This window comes from Podarcis melisellensis (genome assembly GCF_964234715.1).
Source record: "Podarcis melisellensis genome assembly, chromosome: 11".
In the NCBI taxonomy this organism is placed as follows: domain Eukaryota; kingdom Metazoa; phylum Chordata; class Lepidosauria; order Squamata; family Lacertidae; genus Podarcis; species Podarcis melisellensis.
This window is the reverse complement of record NC_138543.1, coordinates 13,999,538-14,024,127: the sequence shown is the minus strand read 5'-3', so window position 1 is coordinate 14,024,127 and position 24,590 is coordinate 13,999,538. Positions and strand designations below refer to the sequence as shown.

The 24,590-nt window shown below is 44.0% G+C and overlaps 1 protein-coding gene across 2 annotated transcripts in view; it reads left to right on the top strand.

The window, feature by feature from the left end:
* ADAMTS19 (ADAM metallopeptidase with thrombospondin type 1 motif 19) overlaps window positions 1–24,590 on the top strand; it is a 119,458-nt gene that overhangs the window by 48,171 nt on the left and 46,697 nt on the right. For both annotated transcript variants that reach the window (XM_081930428.1, XM_081930427.1), the window contains exons 8-11: window positions 8,489–8,594; window positions 15,820–15,960; window positions 19,069–19,219; window positions 22,042–22,143. In XM_081930428.1, coding sequence (XP_081786554.1) covers window positions 8,489–8,594; window positions 15,820–15,960; window positions 19,069–19,219; window positions 22,042–22,143 — 500 coding nt within the window. The remainder of the gene's footprint in view (window positions 1–8,488; window positions 8,595–15,819; window positions 15,961–19,068; window positions 19,220–22,041; window positions 22,144–24,590) is intronic.

Sequence of the window (24,590 nt, the reverse complement as noted above, 5' to 3'; positions counted from 1 at the left end):
GAATTATATTTTCGGTAGTGGGAAAGCTGCAAAGAACAAACTGAGAGAACACAGAGCAATACTGGCATGTAAGCCAGTTCTAAAGCATGCTCTTAGAAGAGCAAATCAGTGTTCACAAAACAGTTGTGAGCTCTTTCCATCTGGAGCCTTTAAGCACCACAAATGACCGTCGTTTGTGCTCCTCTCCTTTTTAAGTGAAATGGCCAAATTCCCTTTACTATTGCTCCAAAAACCTAACCGAGCGTGTGAGAGAATATGAATACATATTCCTGGATCTTATTAGAAGGATAGGCAATGGAAAAGGGCACAGACTGTCACTCTCAAAAACAAAACTGGCTATTATCTCCAGTTGCCATGTGTCGTCGTAAGATAAATGTCAAGAGATGTCTTCTGCTTCCGCTCTTCAAGTGAGAGACTGATCCACTTTCCATCTGCAGAAAAGCACTTAAGAGACAGTGTGTCTTCTTTAGTTTGGCAAATTGCATACAATTTGAAAAATATTGTGATGTCTTGAGTATGCCAGAAACGCACAAAGAGTGCTTCTTTTATGTGTGTGGCCAGAAAACTGTGGAAGAATGAACATCTCTCCTTTTCATCTGTTGTTTTAAAAAGCTGTTCAGGATTGTTCTGTGCTGCAGTTTCAGCCACTAACTGGGAAGGGCCATAGTTAATTGAAAGAACAGCTGCTTTGCATGCAGAACGTCTCAAGATCAATACATGGCATTTCTAGGTAGGGCTGTGAGACACTCCTTGTCTGAAACCCTGGATAGTTTCTGACAGTCAATGTTGATAATATTGAGCTAGATGGAGTGTTTGTTTTTCTGACTCAGCATAAGGCAGGTTCCTGTGGAAGACTAGACAGGAAGGCGTGTTTAGGCCCAGGCTAATTCCTAAAGGTGCTCTTCAGGGCTGGTCCTCAAGTGACAGAAGAATCCTGGGAATGCAGGTTACAAATGAAGGTGTTGCATGTCACCATATCCAAGCTTCCAATAAGCTGAAATTAGGTATTTTTGTGTGAAAACAAGCACACTTTAGATGAGGTCCAGCTCCGAGGACCTTCTCTGCCAAAAGTAAATCAGGCAGAGGGCCTTCTCGATAGTGGTACCCACCCTGTGGAACGCCCTCCCATCAGATGTCAAGGAGATAAAGAACTACACTATGAGGGGAGCCATGTATCGGGAAGTTTTGCATGTTTGGTGTTTCCATTATGCTTTCATATTTGTTGCAAACTGCCTAGAGTGGCTGGGGTATAAATAATAAATTATTATTATTATTATTATTATTATTATTATTATTATTATTATTATTATTAACTGTGGCCCATATGTTTCGGAGACACTAAATGAAGAATGTTCCCTGGCGTTTTCAATTCACATTGGTTTTATTCACACGATTAAACAAAATATAAGAAGCTGCCGTAGATATTTAGACTGGGGCTGCCATCTAGAAGTTGCTAGAGTGAAAACCCAGTCGGCATAACCAATCATCAGGGATTATGGGTGTTATAGTCCAGCAATATCTGGAAGGTATTTAGATACAAGTTGTTTTTTACTAGCCACATATGTTATATTAGGATAGAATAGCATTTTCAGTGGTGACACTTTGTGCAACTCTTTCCCAAATGTAGTTAGATTGGTCTCTTCTCTAATGTCTTTTAGATAGACAGTTGAGGCATTTTTACCCTGCTAAACTTTTAAGTGTGTTTTTTACCTTGCTAGCGATTGTATCTTTGTTCTCTGATTTTTGCCTGGAGGACTGTCTTTTAGGGGCAGAAGATGGTGCGTATACATACATATATAACTTTGCCAGTGTAGTTTAATTCTCTCTCTTATTTCAGTGCTTGGCTGTTCTTCCTTGAGATTATTCTACATTAAATTGTTGCTATTTTTATTTATTTATAGGGAGCTATATACTACTTGATATTTCAAAGCTCTCTTATCTCCTCATTGTTGCATGTATGGTCACTGATACATCTTTTAGGTGACAAATGAGTCGTCAGTGGTCCCGCGCAGCAGTCTTGTACAGAGCACTTTCAAAAGTACCACATATTATTTACACTTTTTAAGCAACAACAGTGCAGAAAGCTTTTTATCTCTCCCTCCTTTCCTCTTTCAGTAATGGGAAACACTTGATGTGCTGAAAGAAAATGAATATTAGTTTCTTAGAAATAGCAAGTCGAAGTTAATTTCCCCCAAGTCGTGCTCCAAAGCATGCGTGTCTGAAAAACACTTGTCTATAGTCAAAGAAAACAGAAACACATGAACATAATATAGATCATATTTGCTATTTCAGTGGCTTAACTTACTGCAAACAACTGAAGCCTTATGTTGTGCTCAACATAATAAAATTCACATTCAAAGACATTGTAAGAACGCAAAACACACAAAAGATTATTTTTCTTGCAAAATAAATGTGATAAATTCTAGTAACCTTTGTAAGTACTGCTTTTCAGTATTGATGCATGTAATTTTAAGGAGTGTGGATTTTACTTTAAACATATCATATAATAGCTTTATATAGCTCAGTGGGAGGACTATGTACAGCACCTCGAGTTTTTTTGATGAATAAAAATGCTTTCAGATTTCATGAAATCGACCCTTCTCTCAGTATGGATGTCATTAGTCACAATTTAATGCCATCTAAACATTTTGCCTATCAAATGACTGATTGGTTAGTCCTGAAGAACTTCCTGCAGTAGCATAGCAGCATGTGTTTTGGCATAAAAGTCTCACCTCTGCATGATTGTGGGCCCAGGCTCAGTGTCCAAGGCCACCAGGGCTGGGGCACGTGAAGCAGTAACAATGATACGACAGCATATTGTGATCGAAATGGCCACAACTTTATTGATTACAGATGTAAGCAGGCTTTTTTGGCGTAGGTACTGGGCGGGTGGCGCTGTGGTCTAAACCACAGAGGATCTTGGGCTTGCCGATCAGAAGGTCGGCGGTTCAAATCACCGCGACGAGGTGAGCTCCTGTTGCTCTGTCCCAGCTCCTGCCAACCTAGCAGCTTTAAAGCACATCAAAGTACAAGTAGATAAATAGGTACCACTCTGGCAGGAAGGTAAACGGCGTTTCTGTGCGCTGCTCTGGTTCGTCAGAAGCGGCTTAGTCATGCTGGCCACATGATCCAGAAGCTGTACTCCAGTTCCCGCGGCCAATAAAGCGAGATGAGCGCCACAACCCCTGAGTTGTCCGCGACTGGACTTAACAGTCAGGGGTCCCTTTACCTTTACCTTTACCTTTACTGGGCTTTTGTATCCTGCATCAGCCAGGGTCAATCCTGGGTTAAGGATCTTCCCATGAAACATATCAAAAAGAGGAATCCCTTCAGGATGCCATTTGGGGAGTTCTGTAGCCTGGTTGACCTCGTCTGGCGATTCAGACAGAAACCTTCCTCCCCACATTTGTTTTAGGCCAGGCATGGCCAAAATTGGCCCTCCAGCTGTTTTGGGACTACAATTCCCATCACCCCTGACCACTGGTCCTGTTAGCTAGGGATGATGGGAGTTGTAGTCCCCAAACAGCTGGAGGGCCAATTTTGGCCATGCCTGTTTTAGACTAAGGAACATACCCAATGCCTTTTTTCCACCAGCAAGTTGTGACAGTTGCTATGAGGTAGGCAAAAAACAAACAAACCCCAGACTGGCCCAATTTGTCTGCAGGCAAGTTTTTCCCTATTATTTATTTATTTATTTATTTATTTATTTGCTGAATTTATATATGTACAACTGATTAATTCTACAGCAAGGTCATGCACATGCACTTAAGTTTGAAGGTTTTTAGTAGATTTTGTCAGGAATGTGAAGCAATTATTCACTTAAAAAAAACCCCAAAACTAAACATAACGTAGTATAAATGTAAGCACTGACAAAAAATAATAATTAGAGCATATACGCGAGGTAGTTCTTGGCCATTGTAATATCAGGCTATAATACACGGCCTGATGACAACTTTTGATTATGAAAGTACTTTACAAACCTAAGTCATGGGCTTGTACATGATTCTGCATTTATTCTTGTGATTAGATCCAATTCTCAGGTTTCGTTGCTTATTGGTAATTTTTTTCTTCATGCATTAAAGTTGCAAACTTATGCATTCTGATTGCTTTGGGAGTTACTGTGGTACCTTGGCTCTCAAATGCCTTAGTACTCAAACAACTTGGAACCCAAATACTGCAAACCCAGAAGTAAGTTTTCCGGTTTGCGAACTTTTCTCAGAAGTCGAACGTGCTCCGTTTTGAGTGCCACACTTCTGTTTTGAGTGCCACACTTCTGTTCTGAGTGTTACACTGAGGTCTGTGTGTTTTTGCTATTTATTTTGTGTTTTTGTTTTTGCGACTGTGTGGAACCCAGTTCAGCTATTGATTGATTGATTGATTGTGTGACTGCAGTACATATTTTTTTTGCTTTCATTTTAAGGATCAATGGTCTCATTAGATAGTAAAATTCATGTTAATTTGCTATTTTAGGGGTTGTTTTTAAAAGTCTGGAACAGATTAATCCATTTTGCATTACTTTCTATGGGAAAGTGTGCCTTGGTTTGGGAATGCTTGGGTTTTGGAACAAACTTCCGGAATGGATTAAGTTTGAGAACCAAGGTACCACTGTACTTCTGTGTAAACTTGAATAAGATCCAGTTCATATCTTTAGCCGGCGGCTTAACCATTACAGAAGATCAGTTGTTCAGTTCTGCACTCCCATCATGGATTAAACCTTGAAACCATTCCAGCTGTGCTAATAAGCCACAGGAAGAAGTAGAGGACACACACACACACACACACACACACACACACACAAACATCTTTCTCTTACCTAATGTTGGAATTGACTAAGCAGGAGCAGCTGCTCATCTGAAGCCAGTTTCTCTTTCTTAACACATGAAATTAATAACAAAGGACAAGCCTTGAAACTAGTTCACAGCTGGTCGTTGACTGATTTACATTCAGTAGCTACTGTTTGATGTGGCTTTCAAGCACAAGGTCAGCTATGTTTAATAAGAAATGAAATAATAAAGAACACTGGTTTTATATGTTTTGCTTGCAACATGCTTCCAGGTAAGTCATATCTTCCAAAACAGTGAGTCAGGAAATTTTAAATATGATAAATATCCCACAGATTTTATCTTAACTTGAAATGTTTGGCATCTAATAATAAGTAGTGATCTTATGCAGTGGCAGAATGAAGAGTTTCTGGTCTACAGAAATATAAAGGTGAGTTCACTTGGTCAAAAATGGAAAGAAAAAAACAGACACAAAAATATTCTAAACTAATGAAAAATATGGCTCAGACAGAAAATAAAATATGAGGATTTGCAGTCTCACTTTCCAAAGTGAATTAAACTTTATGTTATAGTGAAGGAACTGACTGCAAAAGTGCCCCTTGTCATGCTATGAGCTGTCTTGCTGCTAAGAGAATATGGAAACCACAACAGATCCTCAAAATATTGTGTGTTGGATGGCTGTGCTTTAAGTATAGATTTTTTGTAATGGTGTGTGTTTAGCTGATCATTTATATGTTTGTACATATCAATTTTTAGATTTTTAAAAGAGTGTTTTGTGCAATATGAATTTCTAAAACATGTTCTGAGTGTCTTGTTAGCCACCTCTGGCATTTTATAAGAAAAGGTGGGGTGTAAAGTGGTTTGAATCAGCAGGTAATCTTCAGCCGTCCAGATGTTGTTGAGTTGCAGTCCCAGGTCCCCTAACACTCTTGAACAAACAAACAGCCTTACATCTCAGACGGGAATAGTTTTGAGATATATATCTCATTAGTGTACCCTAAGCCCAAAGAGAAACTTTCCAAAGTAAAATTGATTTTTCCTCTATTGCTAGGAACTTTTTCAAAAAAATGTTTTCACTGAGAACACTGCTTAGTAAGTTTCCTATTATACTGCCTCCTCCAATATGCCTCTACAGGGTGTTGCTGTGATCTAAACCACAGAGTCTAGGGCTTGCCGGTCAGAGGGTCGACAGTTTGAATCCCTGTGACGGTGTGAGCTCCCGTTGCTCGGTCCCAGCTCCTGCCCACCTAGCACTTTGAAAGCACGTCAAAGTGCAAGTAGAGCAATAGGTACCGCTCTGGCGGGAAGGTAAATGGCGTTTCTGTGAGCTGCTCTGGTTCACCAGAAGTAGCTTAGTCATGCTGGCCACATGAACCGGAAGCTGTCTGCGGACAAACGCTGGCTCCCTCGGCCTATAGAGTGAGATGAACGCGCAACCCCAGAGTTGTCCACTACTGGACCTAATGGTCAGGGGTACCTTTATCATTAGATAAATAGGTACCACTCCGGCGGGAAGGTAAACGGCGTTTCCATGCGCTGGTCTGGTTTCGGTGTTCCGTTGTGCCAGAAGTGGCTTAGTCATACTGGCCACATGACCCGGAAAAACTGTCTGCGGACAAACGCCGGCTCCCTTGGCCTGTAAAGTGAGAAGAGCGTGCAACCCCAGAGTCATCTGCAACTGGACCTAACAGTCAGGCGTACCTTTACCTTAAGCCTCTACAAGAAGACACGATCATTGTTAAATGCTCCGAAATAAAAATCACAAACGTAAATAAGTGTATATGTGGGGTTTTTTTGGAGGGGGGGTGTTGCTCAGTATATCATCTAACCATACTCCGGGCTACTGTGCTTGAGACAAAACAATGGAGGCATTGTAGCAGAGGTTCCTCTGTGCGCTGACAGACATACTAAAACATTTGGACCATGTTAAGAATTGTTTTTCCTGCTCATTTTTAAATGAGGTGCTAACTTGGGAGACCTTTGCCCCTCTTTCTCCAGCTTGCTACTCACTGTTGTTGTGATACACATGATGTAAAAAAACCCCTAAAAACGCTGAGCACCGCCAAGGAATCCTCCTTTCTCCCAAACGTTTAATACCGCTAATAATTTTGTTGCAACCAGAATGTGGCCGGCTTGTGTAGCAGATTGCTTTTTCAGAAAAAAAAAACCCTTCAGCTCAGTTCAGCTGAAACAGTTTAGAAACATGAGCAATTTGTTTCTTACCTCATGGAAGCATTAGAGATGTATGTGTGTGTCTTGGAATCTCTGCTGCTTTTCATTCCTTCCCCCTACTTTTTGCTTAATTTAGCTCCGCAATGGATGACAGAAAGTTATACTGAGGAGATACTGGTTCATTCAGCTGTGAAGCTGAGTCACCTTTCACCGGTCACTAATCTCACTGTAACTTACCTATCAGGGTTGCTATAAAGCAGGCATGGCCAAACTCAGCCCTCCAGGTGTTTTGGAACTACAATTCCCATCATCTCTGACCACTGGTCCTGTTAGCTAGGGATGATGGGAGTTGTAGGCCAACAACATCTGGAGGGCCAAGTTTGGCCATGCCTGCTATAAAGGGTTGCTTCTTTGTGTGCTTCCTCAAGAGGTCCAGAGGGTGGCAACACGAGAACGGGGCCTTCTCTGCAGTGGCTCCCCATCTATGGAACACTCTCCCCAGGGAGGTTTGACTGGCACCTTCATTATACACCTTTAGGCACCAGGCAAAAACGTTCCTTTTTAACCAGGCCTTTGGTTGATTTGATTGACATCCTATGCCCTTTTAAAATGTGCTTTTTTAGGGGGGGGGGCGTTATTGGGTTGTTGTTATTTTGATACTATATTTTGCGGTTTTATATTTTGATTTTGTTCTGTGAACCGCCCTGAGACCTCCAGGTATATAAATAAAATAATCTAAAATATAACATAATAAAGATTGGGTGGTCATAGGCAAAACTACCGTATTTTTCGCTCTATAAGACGTACCAGACCACAAGACGCAACTAGTTTTTGGAGGAAGAAAACAGGAAAAAAAATATTCTGAATCCCAGAAGCCAGAACAGCAAGAGGGATGACTGCACAGTGAAAGCAGCAATCCCTCTTGCTGTTCTGGCTTCTGGGATAGCTGCGTAGCCTGCATTCGCTCCATAAGACGCACACACATTTCCCCTTACTTTTTAGGAGGGAAAAAGTGAGTCTTATAGAGCAAAAAATACGGTATACTGTACAGGCTTTTTTGAGCTCCTTAGGGGAAGACCTCTGCGATGGCTTCTGGTTATGAAATGATATCTCCATAGAGGACTGTTATTATTATTACTATTACTATTACTACTACTACTACTACTATTTTATTATTTATTTCTACCCCTCCCATTTGGCTGGGTTTTCGCATCCACTCTGGGTGGCTTTCAACAGAATATTAAAAAAAAAAGAATAAGACTCCAAACATTAAAAACTTCCCTACTTTATGTCATCTGGGTACTTTTGAGTGGGAAAGATCAGTTCGTTCTCCAATACATCAGGTCATTCATTACACACATTACAGCTGTCCTTTTGTAGAATGCTGCCTTTTGTAAAAGTCATGACAGCATGTTTGCAGGTTGGCAACATACAGGAAAACAAGACTGTTCTTATATAACACGTGTGCACCAAAACACTGCTTGCGAATAAAAATAAGAAGTGTAGTGATTACCTGTGATCCTTGTGTTTTCTAGGTATAGCGTATCTGAATGGGATGTGCAGCGAAAAGCGGAAATGTATTATTGCAGAGGATAATGGCTTGAATCTGGCATTTACTATTGCCCATGAGATGGGGCACAAGTAAGTAGATAAAACAAGATTATTCAACTTTATGTTGCTAGTCTGAAAAAGGAGATTTGGTATTCATGTGTACATTTAAATAAATAAACCCTTCTTCCCTATATTTGATTTTGTTCTGTGAACTGCCCTGAAACCTCCAGGTATAGGGCAGTATATTAATAATAATAATAATAATAATAATAATAATAATAATAATACCATGGCTGATTTTCTTTTGATATATATTTTTTAAAAATCTAATTATCATAGAATTGTAGAGTTGGAAGAGACCCCTAGGGTCATCTAGCCCAACCTTCTGCAATACAGGAACCTCAACTAGATCATAGATGACAGATGGTCACCCAACGTCTGCTTAATAACCTATTTGTGGGGCCTGCCTGGTGTTTTTACATGAGCAGAATGTGTGCTTTTATTTAAAATGCATCTCTGGATTATTTGTGGGGCATAGGAATTCGTTCATATTCCCCCCCCCCAATATAGTCCGGCTCCCCACAAGGTCTGAGGGGCAATGGACCGGCCCCCTGCTGAAAAGGTTTGCTGACCCTAGCCCCTCTGCAGGCTTTGGATGAGATCCACACCCCCAGATTCCTTCAATGGAATACCTTTGAGCATGGCGGGGCAGCTGATGGCCTCCCCTCCCCCCCTACAATGCTATTCCAATGCCTAACCGCCAAACCTTACAAAGTTGTGACAATTGCTACGAGGCAGGCGAAAACATCCCCAGCAAACACACACCACATTCTTTCTTTCAGATACTGCTGTGCGCTCTGCCTTTCCGCTGTCCCCAGAAGTCTTGTTATTATACTAGCTTTGGGGCGGGCAGGGGATCGCATTAGCTTTACAGCCGTTATTGCCCAAGCATTTTGAGAGCAACGAGTGTTACAGAACCGAAAGTGGAGCACCAGCAAATAAAACAGAGCAATAAGGCGACAGACCAGCCAAACCACAATTCACCCAACAACACTAAAAGTGTACATTGGATATGGATAAGCGGTAACGCTCCAGATTTATAGATTTATTTTTATTCACAGATATCCTGCGCAAGTGAACACCAACTTTCCTCAAGCTTAGGAAAGATATTTGAGATGAAAATTTAGTATCCAAGAGAGAATTAGAAGAGAAGTAGGGCAAAGATGGAAAAGAGATTAATAAGAGGAATATTCTTGCTATTGCAATTCAGCTTTAAAACCTGATAAGAGATTTCCCCCTAATACGTTTGCTTATTCATGCACTGTCCTTCATCTGAGGATCACAGGTCCCGAGGGCAAAGCTCCTCTCTGCTGGAGAGCCTGCTTCCGCTGCCAACTGATTGCAGGATTGCACCCCAAAGCAGTGAATTGTTTATTTAAAGACCTGAATTGCTGCAGTGGCAAAGAACAGAAAAGCATTCACAAGTTGGATGTTCTTACAGATACAGTGGTACCTCGGGATGTGAATGGGATCCGTTCCGGAGCCCCATTCACATCCTGAATGAAATGTAAGAAGCGTCGGCACGTGTGCGGGCCGCATTTTGCCGCTTCTGCGCATGCACGTGACATCATTTTGAGCGTCTGTGCATGCGTGAGCGGTGAAACCCGGAAGTAACGCACTCCGTTACTTCCGGGTTGGCACGGAGGGCAACCCGAATGCGCTCAACCTGAAGCACATCCAACCCAAGGTATGACTGTACCTTCTTTTTAGGCCATCACTCGTAGCTGAGTAAGATTGTCTTCCATGAATATTGTCTTAACGGTGTGTCCATAAGTGACTGCGGAGGCCAATTCTGGATACTCATGCCATTGGAATAGAGCCTTACTGCGAAAATTGTGCATTGATCAGTGTACACTGATCTCCACACACAGAATAAATTCATGCACAAGAATCTCCCAAAAACCCATCCAGAATTGACAGATACCTGGAGTGCAACTCTGTGCATGTCTACTCAGATAACACTCCCACTGTGTTCATGTGAGATACAGATTGCTCCCTTGAATGTGGCATCCTCAATGACAACGACATTTATGCGCGACATCCTGCTTAGCCAGGAATGGAACAATAAAAGCCCTCAGTTATACTGTTTGTTAGCAGTTTGGGATCAGATGGAAATTCCAAACTGGTTTTTAAAGTCACCCTTACAGAGAGTGTGTTGCAATAGTCAATCCATGAGATTACTGAGGTATAAATATTGGCCCAGGTGTAAATAAACAAAACACACCAAGGTGTAAATGGGAGAAAAATGTACCCTTAGCTATTGCAATCGCAACCTAGCCATTCAGGAACATTGCTAGATCCCAACAGCACACTCACCTGGTACACCCGATTCTACAGGGTATCATAACACCATATAGAATCAAGTGTTCTGAAATTAGAAAACAGAATGAAAGTACCGTATTTTTTGCTCTACTTTTTCCCTCCTAAAAAGTAAGGGGAAATGTGTGTGCGTCTTAGGGAGCGAATGCAGGCTGTGCAGCTATCTCAGAAGCCAGAACAGCAAGAGGGATTGCTGCTTTCACTGCGTAGCGATCCCTCTTGTTGTTCTGGCTTCTGAGATTCAGAATATTTTTTTTCTTGTTTTCCTCCTCCAAAAACTAGGTGCATCTTGTGGTCTGGTGCGTTCTATAGAGTAACAAATACAGTACATTGTAACTACATATAACACAGACAATTACCTTTTGGATTATGTAAGTGGGGGCCGCAAGCTCCTTACTTGTACAGTTTCTCCATAAAATTTTAGTGAGTCATATAGGCCTCTCCAGTCAGCCACAAATATTCACACATTAGATTCTGACAAATGACACAATGGCATACAAGACGACTGGGATTCACTAGTATTTTCCACTTTCATTGACCTTTTGAACAGATGTTTTTAACTTTGGGGTAGTTTAAGTCTTCTCCGTTAAACAACTAAGTTGTTGCTAATAATAAGATTCTGGCTCTTCATTCTGCTTTCCTTTCTGTTCAGTTTAATTGGTACTTTTTGCAAGTAATATTATTTGGCAGTAAATAGGTCTTCTATAGCTACACGACAAGGTTTCTGTGTTTTGGTATCTGTGTGAAAGTGCAGACCATTCTTATGCATGTCTGCCCCAAATAAACCCCCATTGAGTTCGATGGACCTGACTCACAGGCCTGTATGTGTAAAATTGTGGTCTTAATTTTTGCTTTGGTGATGATCCACTTTAGTGAGGGCAAACCGTATTGGAAAGGCAAGCAGCAATCCAACAGTTGTCATCAATATCATACCATAATTTATTCACACACAAATGTTCTACTATTACACAAGTGGGAATCACCATCTTGAGTTTGTCAGGAAGAACTCTTACGACAATTCGTAAAAACGCTTGCTTACAAATGTGGATTAAAAGTCCTTTTTTGGCACCACCATGCAATGGTTTTTGTTTCCACTATCACTCCCTAGGAAACCCTCAGAGCCCCAGAATGCTTCCTTACTCCATTTTGAATCCAAGAAGTAAAGTTACTTATTAAACCTACGCAGTTATTACAGTGGTACCCCGCAAGACGAACGCCTTGGAAGACGAAAAACTCGCTAGACGAAGAAGTTTTTCGTTTCCTTAGCCGCTTCGCAAGACGCATTTCCCTATGGGCTTGCTTCGCAAAACGAAGCTTGCCCCACAAGCTCCGGGGATAGCGGGGAAGCGCAGCGCATCTTCCCCGCTGTCCCCGGACCTTTTTTGAAGCAAGGGGCGGCGGGGAGAAGATTGCTTCTCCCCGTTGCCAGCCCCACAATCTCTGGGGACAGAGGGGAAGGCGCATGCGCCTTCCCCTCTGTCCCTGGACCCCTTTTGAACCAAGGGGCGGCAACGGGGAGAAGCGATTCTCCCCGCTGCCCCTTCCCTTCCTTTAAAACAGGTCCGGGGACAGAGGGGAAGGCGAGCGCACCTTCCCCTCTGTCCCCGCAGATTGCGGGGCAGGCAATGGGGAGAAGCAATCTTCTCCCCGCCGCCACTTGCTTTAAACAGGTCCGGGGACAGAGGGGAAGGCGCACACGCCTTCCCCTCTGTCCACGGAGATTGCGGGGCAGGCAACGGGGAGAAGCAATCTCCCCGCGCGGCGCTTCCCCTCTGTCCCCGGACGGTCTCCATAGGAACGCATTGATTTAGTTTCAATGCATTCCTATGGGAAACCGTGCTTTGCAAGACGAAAAACTCGCAAGAAGAAAAAACTTGCGGAACGAATTAATTTCGTCTTGCGAGGCATTGATGTTGTCAAATGAAAACTTGCCCCTTGTCATCTGGCAGCATGGCTTGATTGAAGTTAGTAGGGATAGAGCATGGGTAGGCAAACTAAGGCCTAGGAACTGGATCCGGCCCAATTGCCTTTTAAATCTGGGCTGCGGACGGTCCAGGAATCAGCGTGTTCTTACATGAGTAGAATGTGTCCTTTTATTTAAAATGCATCTCTGGGTTATTTGTGGGGCCTGCGTGGTTTTTTTACATGAGTGGAATGTGTGCTTTTATTAAAAACGCATCTCTGGGTTATTTGTGGGGCATAGGAATTCATTCATTTCCCCCACCAAAATATAGTCCGGCCCCCCACAAGGTCTGAGGGACAGTGGACCAGCTCCCTGCTGAAAAAGCTACAGTCTCGATGCAACCAGTCATTAATATGCCTGTGTCATCCCAGAAATACTGAATTTGTTGTGCAAGATTTCGTTCGGCTTTAGTTTTGGCTGGATTATTGGCTGACAGGAGTGTGTTAGTTGGGCTGTCAGTTCAGGATGTTTTAACGTAAGGATGCCTGGCAAGAAAAGCTCTTTGACAGATGGAAACTGGTTTACTCTGCAGGAGGGAAAGTGCAGAATTCACATATTTTGGATTTGGGCCAGACGGCTACAATTGTTGGTGTGAGGTGGAGGAGAGAGAGAGAGAGGAGGATTTGCATTACGTTGTAGTCTTAGTAGCTACGATGCTTCCCTAAAATTAGTTTATCTGATTTGTGTGATTTGAGAAACCCAGAACGTACAATCCTTATATGCAGCCTTAGCTGTGCTGTTAATCTAGTTGGTTTTTCAAACCCACATCTCTCCAGTCTTCCTTCTTTCCCTCCACCTTCTTTCTTCCCTCCACCAAACAGTTACAAGGAGTCAGCCTTCAGAAGCGGTATTTCTGAAACTTTTCAAGCTTTGAAATGGTGAATATTGGGATGGGTAGACAGCCGTTTATTTAATAAGATGGGGTGGGGGTGGGGAGTGAATAACATATATTTTTTCCATGCTTCCCTGCGGAAAAGATGCTTGTTAGAGTCATTGGGCATTAAATGCGTTGTGAGAGAGGGAATTATTATTATTTCTTCTTTCTTATTTTTATTATGTATTTTGTGGTTTTTAAACCGCCATTTTATGTCGTGAGCCGCCCTGAGATCTATGGATATATACAAATTCAAATAAATAAATAAATAAATAAATAAATAATTCGTTTCACTTCTAGATCGCTTTCATTTTTTTCAAAAAAACCCCTGAAAGTGGTTTACAACCTACGTCAAAATGTCAAATCCAGAATAAAACATTGCAAAAGAAAGTCAGATATAAATTATACATTCAAAACAACATAATTAACAAGAAACTAAAATATTTCTTAAAGATTTCAAAATAAAACATTACAAATTAGGTCACTGCAGAATGCAGATTTAACACAACCAAGTTAGAAATAAATACCTTATTTCAAAAGAAAACATTACTAGAGGAAATCAAATAGAAAATGCATATTTAAAACAGCGTAACTGGCAAGAGAATCAAGTATTATTGTAAACATAGAACATATATCTGCTGCTGTTGCTGCCAATCCTGCCAATGGTGGTTCATGGAGGGTGACGGCTGTGGTACCTCAGGCCTGATGACCTTGGTTTGCACTAAGACACATCCAAGATGCTCTTCGCCCTCTTCAGCAGCCTCAGTTTTTGTAGCTGGAGTCAGTCAGGTGGGGAAAGGCTTGCAAGGCAGGGAGCAACATTCAGTGGCGTAGCGTGGGGGGTGCAGGGGGGGCCGGCCGCACCGGGCGCAACATCTGGGGGTTAGGGAAATCCACGGGTTAGGGGGCGCAAATCCATGGGTTAGGGGGTGCAAATTACTTGCCTTGCCCTGGGTGCTGATAACCCAAACTACGCCACTGGCAACATTAGCAGTTCTGAAATTTACTCAGTTCTCAGAATTTAAGCAGCCTAACTTCTGAGCAGACCTGCAACCAACAGTCTTGTTGAGCTTGCTTCATGAAGGCTGCAGTCCTAACCACATCTGAAGTCCTGTTCAATTTAGTGAGCTTCCTATGAGGATTTCAGTCTTTCGCAGCAAGTTTCATTAAACTTGGGACGCGGGTGGCGCTGTGGGTAAAACCTCAGCGCCTAGGACTTGCTGATCGCATGGTCGGAAGTTTGAATCCCCATGGCAGGGTGCGCTCCCGTCGTTCGGTCCCAGCGCCTGCCAACCTAGCAGTTCGAAAGCACCTCCGGGTGCAAGTAGATAAATAGGGATTGCTTACCAGCGGGAAGGTAAACGGCGTTCCGTGTGCTGCGCTGGCTCTCCAGATGCAGCTTGTCACGCTGGCCACGTGACCCGGAAGTGTCTGCGGACAGCGCTGGCTCCCGGCCTCTAGAGTGAGATGAGCGCACAACCCTAGAGTCTGGCAAGACTGGCCCGTACGGGCAGGGGTACCTTTACCTTTACCTTTACCTTCATTAAACTTGGTGGGACAAACTTTTGAGTCAGATGTACTAATCTGCTGAAGAACTGTGAACAACTACAACGGGTTGCCACCAGTGTGTGTATGTGTTTAAATATGGATTATAGGTAAATATATTGGGTGAAACCGTTTTTTAAAGAGAAATATGTACATATGAATATCGCTTACTGGGAAGTACCGTATTTTTTGCTCTATAAGACTCACTTTTTCCCTTCTAAAAAGTAAGGGGAAATGTGTGTGCGTTTTATGGAGTGAATGCAGGCTGCGCAGCTATCCCAGAAGCCAGAACAGCAAGAGGGATTGCTGCTTTCACTGCGCAGCGATCCCTCTTGCTGTTCTGGCTTCTGAGATTCAGAATTTTTTTTTCTTGTTTTCCTCCTCCAAAAAACTAGGTGCGTCTTGTGGTCTGGTGCGTCTTATAGAGTGAAAAACATGGTATGTCTATTTTGAAAGGGAGGAGGAAAAGACTGCCTTTCTGTGAGCAGTTTAAAAACTATTTATATATTTCCCTCTTAAAATAAGCTCTACTTTCAATGCTTTCACATTTTTAGCATGGGAATAAATCATGACAATGACCACCCATCTTGTGCAGATGGTCTCCATATCATGTCTGGAGAATGGATCAAAGGGCAGAATCTTGGAGATGTTTCGTGGTCCCGGTGCAGCAGGGAAGATCTGGAAAGATTTCTCAGGTAATTCATTCAAGAAGTGGAATTGCTTAATGTCAGCTTTTACATCTATTCATTTATTTTCTTTGATGGCTATAAATTTCAGACATGCCAAGTTTTCAGCACCCTGTAGCAGCTTCTGTATCAGGTTCAAAAGGTACTGTTGAACAGTTTTGAAAGTGTGATATCTCAGCTTTCAGCATTATTGGATTATCCAGCAAGAGAACATGAGAGCTAATTGAAGGAATAGGATAGAAATATAAATAAATAAATTTTATTTATATCCCGCCCTGCCCAGCCGAAGCCAGGCTCAGAGCGGCTAACAACAGTAAAATGATAAAACATTCTAAAATCATTTCATTATAAAATTAATTCAAATCAGATTAATGGCAACCATTGAGCTAGAGTTCTGTGAGGATTGCCAAAGGAGGGAGTCAGGCTGTGCCCTGGCCAAAGGCCTGGTGGAACAGCTCTGTCTTGCAGGCCCTGCGGAAAGATATCAAGTCCTGCAGGGCCCTAGTCTCTTGTGACAGAGCGTTCCACCAGATCAATTTTTAAAGGTTTACTCAGCTATGTTCAAAGCAAGAGGAAGAACAAGCAAGTAGGAGGTCCCTTGTGTGGAGAAGATGGAGAAATGCTGTTGGGTGACAGAGAGAAGGTGGAACTGCTCAACCACCTACTTTTCAGAAGTTGGATGGACACCTGTCATGTATGATATGGTTGCGATTGCAGGGCGTTGGACTAAATGACCCTAGGAGTCCCTTCCAACTCTACAATTCTGTGATTCTTTGTATTTTACAATAAAGGTTCTTATATTCAAGATGGGACGCTGGTGTCACTGTGGTCTAAACCAGTGTTTCCCAACCGGTGTTCCGCGGCACACTAGTGTGCCGCGGAGCCTTGCCTGGTGTGCCATGGGAGGGAGGCGGGCGAGAGGCGGGGCAGCGGCGGCGAGGATCCGCGTCGAGCCGGGGGCGGCTCCGCGGTGGCGGTGCCGAGGTTTCTCTCTCCATTCTCCCCTCACACACACACACAGGAAATAACACAGGATCAGCTGACAGGACCCGGCCAATGGGGCGGCGGCAGGGCAGCGCGCGCAAAAGGGAGGAGCGCGAGACAGCGGACGAGGAGGAGGCCGGCATGTCCGGGCAGCAGCATGGAGCCTTGCATGTCCTTTCAGCCCCGCACCCACCGCAGACCCCTTCCTATGCCACTGGTAGCTAGACGAGGCGGGGGGCACTGGGCGCCACACCTCGGCGCCTGCAGCGTGCCTGAGCCATGCGTCTGCGGGCGAACTGCCTGCAAGCTCCGCTCTGGCCTCTGCCCACCGCCTCAGCCTCCCTACAGCTGAGGGGGAGGCTGCAGCGAGGCTCCACGCAGCGCGCCCTGCCATGGCTCGCCCCCATGGCACTCGCCCCTGGCTGCAGGACGCGCGCGCCGCCCCGGGCCCCTGAGCGGCTAGCTGCGCCGCTGCGCTGAGCGCAAGGAATACGTCCTCTCCGAGTTCGCCGTCGTCTTCGTGGGCAGCGCGAACCGCATCTCCAGCTTCGGGTGGAACTTTGGCCAGGTAGGGGGAAGCCTTTGGGCGGGGGGGGGTGGAGACCGGGGTGGGGAGGGGTTAGTAGAGACGCTACCGGCGCTGTCCAGAAATGCCCAGAGCAACTGGAGCTCAGCTACGCACACACATGCGCCCTCCAAATCCCGTTTCCCACCCCTTTCTCAAAAGAAGAGAGAAAAAATGGGTCCTGGGTGTGAAACCAAAGGACCTTTCCAGCTCCTCCTCAATTCCAGGTGTGGATGGCAATGCCTCGTGTCTCCTCCCCCGCGACCAGAGCACACTTCCTAGGCTGGTTGGACGGTCCCTGGGGGTCTTCGGGTTGCCATATTTTGAAGAGCAAAAAACAGGACACATTTGTCGACTTCTGCTTTTAGCTATGGATCAGTGGCCTAGCGTGGGGGGTGCAGGGGGGGCCGGCCACACCGGGCGCAACATCTGGGGGTTAGTGTTAGGGGGCGCAAATCCACGGGTTAGGGGGCGCAAATTACTTGCATTGCCCCGGGTGCTGACAACCCACGCTACGCCACTGCGGCCCTGAACGAGCAGGAGAAGGAGCTCAAGTGACGCTGCGCGCTGACGTCACGGGGCTGTAATGGTGGTGTGCCTCGATATTTTTTTCATCAAACAAGTGTGCCTTTGCCAAAAAAAGGTTGGGAAACACTGGTCTAAACCACTGAGCCTCTTGGGCTTGTGAATTAGAAGGTTGGTGGTTTGAATCCCTGCGACAGGGTGAGCTCTCGTTGCTCTGTCCCAGCTCCTGCCAACCTAGCAGTTCAAAAGCATGCCAGTGCAAGTACATAAATAGGTACCACTGTGGTGGGAAGGTAAATGGCATTTCCATGCGCTCTGGCTTCCGTCACAGTATCCCATTGCTCCAGAAGCGGTTGAGTCTCCTGCTGGCCACATGACCCAGAAAGCTGTTTGTGGACAAATGGCGGCTCCCTTGGCCTGAAAGCAAGATGAGCGCCACAACCCCATAGTCGCCTTTGACTGGACTTAACCGTCCAGGGATCCTTTACCTTACGTTCAAAGACACGTCTGTTCAAAATGGGGCAGAGCAATTTCATTCAATGTTCATTTTTGGAATATTAGAGAGCAAGCTAATGGTCCAATCTAGCAAAGAAGGCCCAGAAAATACTGTTCATGAATTCTCTGGCAGGAGTCTGGATCCAACAATGAGGCCTGCCCATGTGTTGGGTTGGATTAGAGACTGTGTGCAAAAAAATAGGAATTAAATGCAGATGTTCACCTGGCTTAATTTATGTATCTTTACAAGGGAAATTTCTTCCATTAGATTTTGTTTGTTTCATTTTTATCCCCCCCCCAATTTATATTGAATAACTGGTTAATTTGAAACAATATGTGAATTATGCAAGTTCATGGTCATAATTTGTTAGTTCAACCTTTACACTAATTTAAAACCTTAGCGTTTCACTAAATGAAACAGAATGGTTCTCTAAGCGTTCACTTTAAGATGTATAATTCCTTCTTTGTAGTGTGTGCATGTTTTATGTCAGTATAATAAGCAGCCTCTATTACTATTCACCAACTTCTAAACCTCTTTATACTGCCAGGTCAAAGGCCAGTAACTGTTTGCTACAGACAAATCCCCAGAGCCTTAACTCTGTGATTATTCCTTCAAAACTGCCAGGGTTGACATACACTGCAGATGAACAGTGTCAAATTCTCTTTGGACCAACGGCCTCTTTTTGCCAAGAAATGCAGGTAACAGTGATGACACATTTTAATTTATCCACTAGCTAGTACATCCATTCTTTGGCTTTTTCTGTTCCATAACAACGAGGGGTTGAAAAATAAGAAATATAGAGTGGTTCCAAAATGTTTACTCTTACTAGCTACCCAAAGCTACCTTAAATTGTTCCCATCCTCCCTTGCATTTTTCAGTTTATAAAGGTCAGGTGTTTTGTGGCAAGAAGATTGCTGTGTATTCCTAAGGTGAAGCAGATTTGACCCTTTCCTTCGCCCCCTTCCCAGTTCTGCTGTTTTTAGAAAAATAAGGCTGCTGTAACTGAGCTAGAATTTCTGTCACTGAGGAGAAAAATTCCTGGGTTTTGGATAAGACCCAGAGTCAGATTGTAGAGGAAATATATTAAGAGTTTTATCTAATATCACAGCTGATTTTACAGGCAACGTCAGGCCAGAAGGATAAAGCTAGAAGGATCAAAATACACAGAAAGAACAATTATCTCTAGCAGTTATCTCTGAATATAAACCTAGCTGCATATATTGCTTAAGATATACAGAAGCAGTGAGTATATTCCTGACTGGCCAGCCCCAAAAACATCGGGGGGGGGGAATGGTAACCCACACAAAAGTTTGCCCTTCAGCCATTCTCTGGCAGCTACCTCAAAGTTTGAAATCAGTGAAGAAATAGATTTCAGTTGATTTTTGTCAGGGAGAGTGAATGAGGCCAGCCTAATTCCTGATTTGGTCCATGGGGTCACGAAGAGTCGCACACGACTAAACAACAAGCTTGGCTCATGTTCAAGCCAATTAAGTGTGATCCATGAGGACCTCATCCATCTCTAGCTCTTAAGCCTAAACTTGTATTTCCAGGAGCCAGAATGCTTGCTAATTACCATAACCATGCCTGAATCCTTGGCATGAGTGGGATTAGGATGGCAGAAGATGGAAAGAGAAACCAATGCATTTTTAAAATTTACATGAGCTAGTTGGGAATTCCTTCCTAGTTTTGAATTGTGATCTAAAGCATCCATGACTTGAGTGCACCGGAAACAGATTTTATTCTGTGACCAAAGCATAGTTTTTATTTATATCCATGCTTGGCAGAGTTCAATCACATTCTGTTTATTGCCTTTAAAAGCAGCCACTTTCTCGTGAAATAGACAAAGCACTTTTGCCCAGGCAGACGCATTATATTCATTATTCTGTGAACTGCCCTGGGACCCTTGGGTATAGGGCAGTATATAAATTCCAAGAAGAAGAAGAAGAAGACGCGGGTGGTGCTGTGGGTTAAGCCACAGAGCCTAGGGCTTGCCGATCAGAAGGTCGGCGGTTTGAATCCCCATGACGGGGTGAGCTCCCGTTGCTCGGTCCCAGCTTCTGCCAACCTAGCATTTCGAAGCACATCAAAGTGCAAGTAGATAAATAGGTACCGCTCCAGTGGGAAGGTAAACGGCGTTTCTGTGCGCTGTTCTTGTTCGCCAGAAGTGGTTTAGTCATACTGGCCACATGACCCGGAAAAACAGTCTGCGGACAAACATCGGCTCCCTTGGCCAATAAAGCAAGATGAATGCTGCAACCCCAGAGTCGTCTGCGACTGGACCTAATGGTAGGGGTCCCTTTACTAAATAATAATAATAATAATAATAATAATAATAATAATAATAATAATAATATAATGTGACCCATGAGAGCAGCAAAATAACCAAACTGCACAATGGTGATGGGATAAAATCAGGCCAAATCTTTATTGACAGCAGCAGGCAGGGCAAGGGTTGCCATGGCATTGGGTCTCAGGATCAGTTCATCATTCCACAAGCCCCACGTTGATGGAATGGATCTGCTGGGTTTGGATAGCTCCAAACCTGTACGATGAGAGTTAGCTAGTGTTGAACCTTGCCGTTGTGCAAGCCAAGCAAGCAGTGTCTCACTGGGGGACCGGGTGCAGATTCCAACCAGGCAGATACCAAACTCACGCTTGGGTTTGCCATGGGCAATGCTCCCCTCAGGCTCCTTTTGGCGAGCCCCCTATACTATGTTGATCCTATCCAGTGCCATTTCCACCCTCATACAGTGTTCTTCCGCCTAACAAAGGAAAGCCATAATTTCACTGAGGGAAAGGTGGAAAAAACCCCCAACCAAGTGCCAATCAGGCTGAGAGAAAAGAATTCCTTTCTGACCCTGTCAACCAGCGACCCCAAATTGTGAAGGCTCTAACCCGAGGGTAGGAGGGCAGGAGCTCTAGGAGAAGCAGCCTAATATAGGCACCCCCTACCCTCTTCAGCAAGGGCTCATGGGACAATTTTCCCCCATGAGCCCATCACACGGAGAAGATACTGGGCAAAACCTTGCCTAGTATTTTGCTGCAATCTATGGGCCACAGCAAGGGACACAGGTGGTGCTGTGGGTTAAACCACTGAGCCTAGGACTTGCCAATCAGAAAGTCGGTGGTTCGAATCCCTGCGACGGGATGAGCTCCCATTGCTCAGTCCCTGCTCTTGCCAACCTAGGAGTTCGAAAGCACGAAGTGCAAGTAGATAAATAGGTACCGCTCCGGCGGGAAGGTAAACGGCGTTTCCGTGCGCTGCTCTGGTTCGCCAGAAGCGGCTTAGTCATGCTGGCCACCTGACCCAGAAGCTTTACGCCGGCTCCCTCGGCCAATAAAGCGAGATGAGCGCTGCAACCCCAGAGTCGGCCACGACTGGACCTAATGGTCAGGGGTCCCTTTACCTTTACCTTTATGCACCACAGCACCTCTGGGCAAAGGCGTCCTGTGCTTATTGGCCACGGAACGGGACTTAAATACTAACTTTTACATTCTTAGTGTCTGTTTTCCTCCCCAGCATGTTATTTGCACTGGATTATGGTGCAAGGTGGAAGGGGAGAAGGAATGCAAAACTAAGCTGGACCCACCAATGGATGGAACAGATTGTGACACCGGAAAGGTACTTTGGAACCTTACTCTAAGGAAGTCACATTTGTGCATCGGCTGTTTGGTTGGTTGTTTTGCAGTTTTTTTATTGACCTTAATTCTGGAGTGTAAAACCCGCCAATTGGATTCTGAAGCAAAAAAAAAAAAAAGCATGCTTTCTTTGCTTTTAAATGGCATGTGCATATGGCAGAGTGGGCATCATCTTTGAAGAGAATTTCATTTCTGTATAGATAGTGACTGTTTAAATAGTACTTTCCAACGGCAGGTTTGAAAGGTGCTTGAATTAATCTGAAGCCCAGTTAATTGGGTCGACCTTTGGCTGATTAAAAAGTTTTTAAGTTTCATTTTCTCTAACAAATCAATTGATTTAACTATTGAAGCCATCACTGAAATACAATGGGACTCTAGTATCTTTCCCAGTAATTCTTTGGCCCATGATGACATGCGTAAGATGAGAACTTCAGGATCACACATTTATTAGCCTGTAAGAAATAGGTGGATGGGACGCAGGTGGTGCTGTGGGTTAAAGCCTCAGCGCCTAGGACTTGCCGATCGAAAGGTCGGCGGTTCGAATCCCTGCGGCGGGGTGCGCTCCCGCTGCTCGGCCCCAGCGCCTGCCAACCTAGCAGTTCGAAAGCACCTCTGGGTGCAAATAGATAAATAGGGACCGCTTACCAGCGGGAAGGTAAACGGCGTTTCCGTGTGCGGCTCTGGCTCGCCAGAGCAGCGATGTCACACTGGCCACGTGACCCGGAAGTGTCTCCGGACAGCGCTGGCCCCTGGCCTCTTAAGTGAGATGGGCGCACAACCCCAGAGTCTGTCAAGACTGGCCCGTACGGGCAGGGGTACCTTTACCTTTAAGAAATAGGTTGTCTCCCCCCCCCCCCCGTGCATGCAATGTATTACTATTTCTGTATTCCTGACCCAATTTCAAGTGCTTCTTCATGTGTATTATGCATGGCAATTTCATACAACTATATTTTATAATAGAATAAAAATACTTCTTTATGGTCACGCTGCAGGATAAAAACTGGCACCTCGTTTTCTCATTCCGTTATGAAGCACATCCAGTACTTGAAACTGAGATCCCTTTTTCAGAAGGAAAATGCAACTGAATGAAATAAATAGTATTGTGCGAAATCCAAAACTATTAAAATCAATGGGAAAGTTGTTGGTCACATTTATCTGACAAACCGGCTCCCTTATTTCTGGATTACTGTAATCAGTCAAGTTGCTTCTACTCCCAAATCCTCACCCCAGAATATTATAAATCCTCGTAACGTATCTGTCTGATGGATTTTGCACTTGTCTGTCTTTTTAATACAAAGATGTTTAAAAACTTATGTTCCCAAATGCATCTCAAGTGCCTATTAAGAATTCCCAAAGCACCGTATTATTCGTCCGGAATTATTGTCCTGGTTTATTATAACAGTAGCATAAAAATAACTCTTTAATGGGAAATATTCATGAGTCTTGCACAAGCTGTGCATGCTTTTGACTATGTGCAGTCATAAAGCGAAGAAAATCCATATATATTTTCAGTGGGAACGAAAGGTCAGGCAGGCACATAGATTTAAATTGAAGCAAGTGCAAGTAAGGTGTCTGCTTTGTCTCTGTGCTTGTCCAAACTGGAGTGACTGAGATTGCTAAGTATACATACTTGGGTCAGTGTAACCCCCACTGCTGGGCAATATTCTTGGTTTCTGCCCAAACTCAGTTTCCTCGCAGAGGCTTAAAATGGCTGCTATTAGGTAGCTAGGCAGGTTGACAGGGACCAATGGCAGAGAAAGCCTTCTTGGCAGCACCAGAGACCAACAGGAAGGGGTGTTCCTGTCATGCGATGGTTCCAAGACTTAAGTCAAGCTGTTTACACGCGTTACGTTATTCCCATACATACCGTATTTTTTGCTCTATAAGACACACTTTTCCCTCCTAAAAAGTAAGGAGAAATGTGTGTACGTCTTATGGAGCGAATGCAGGCTGTGTAGCGATCCCTCTTGCTGTTCTGGCTTCGCCGTGCGAAGCCTCTTCAGGGCAGGGGAAGCCTTCATCTCGCTGCCCTGAAGAGGCATCTGGGATTCAGAATATTTTTTTCCTTGTTTTCCTCCTCCAAAAACTAGGTGCGTCTTATGATGTGTCTTATAGAGCGAAAAATACGGTATATATTTTGCAGCCATGATGTCCCCACAATGCATTACATGGACCTCAAATTCTAAGATAACCGGGTCAAGCTAGGCTAAGCCTTACCTACATAGTATGTAGCTCCTTCTAAAATGCTTCATTTCTAAATACAGTATTTTAGATTGTGCTTCTGGAAAATATTTTTGCACGTTATTTTCACAAATATACACATTTCTGTGTGCACTTTCCCACTACTATGAACCCTTTGTATGCATATATTTTTGGGGGGAGAACTTTAACATAAATTTTGACACAAATTCAGTGTGGAATTGAAAAACA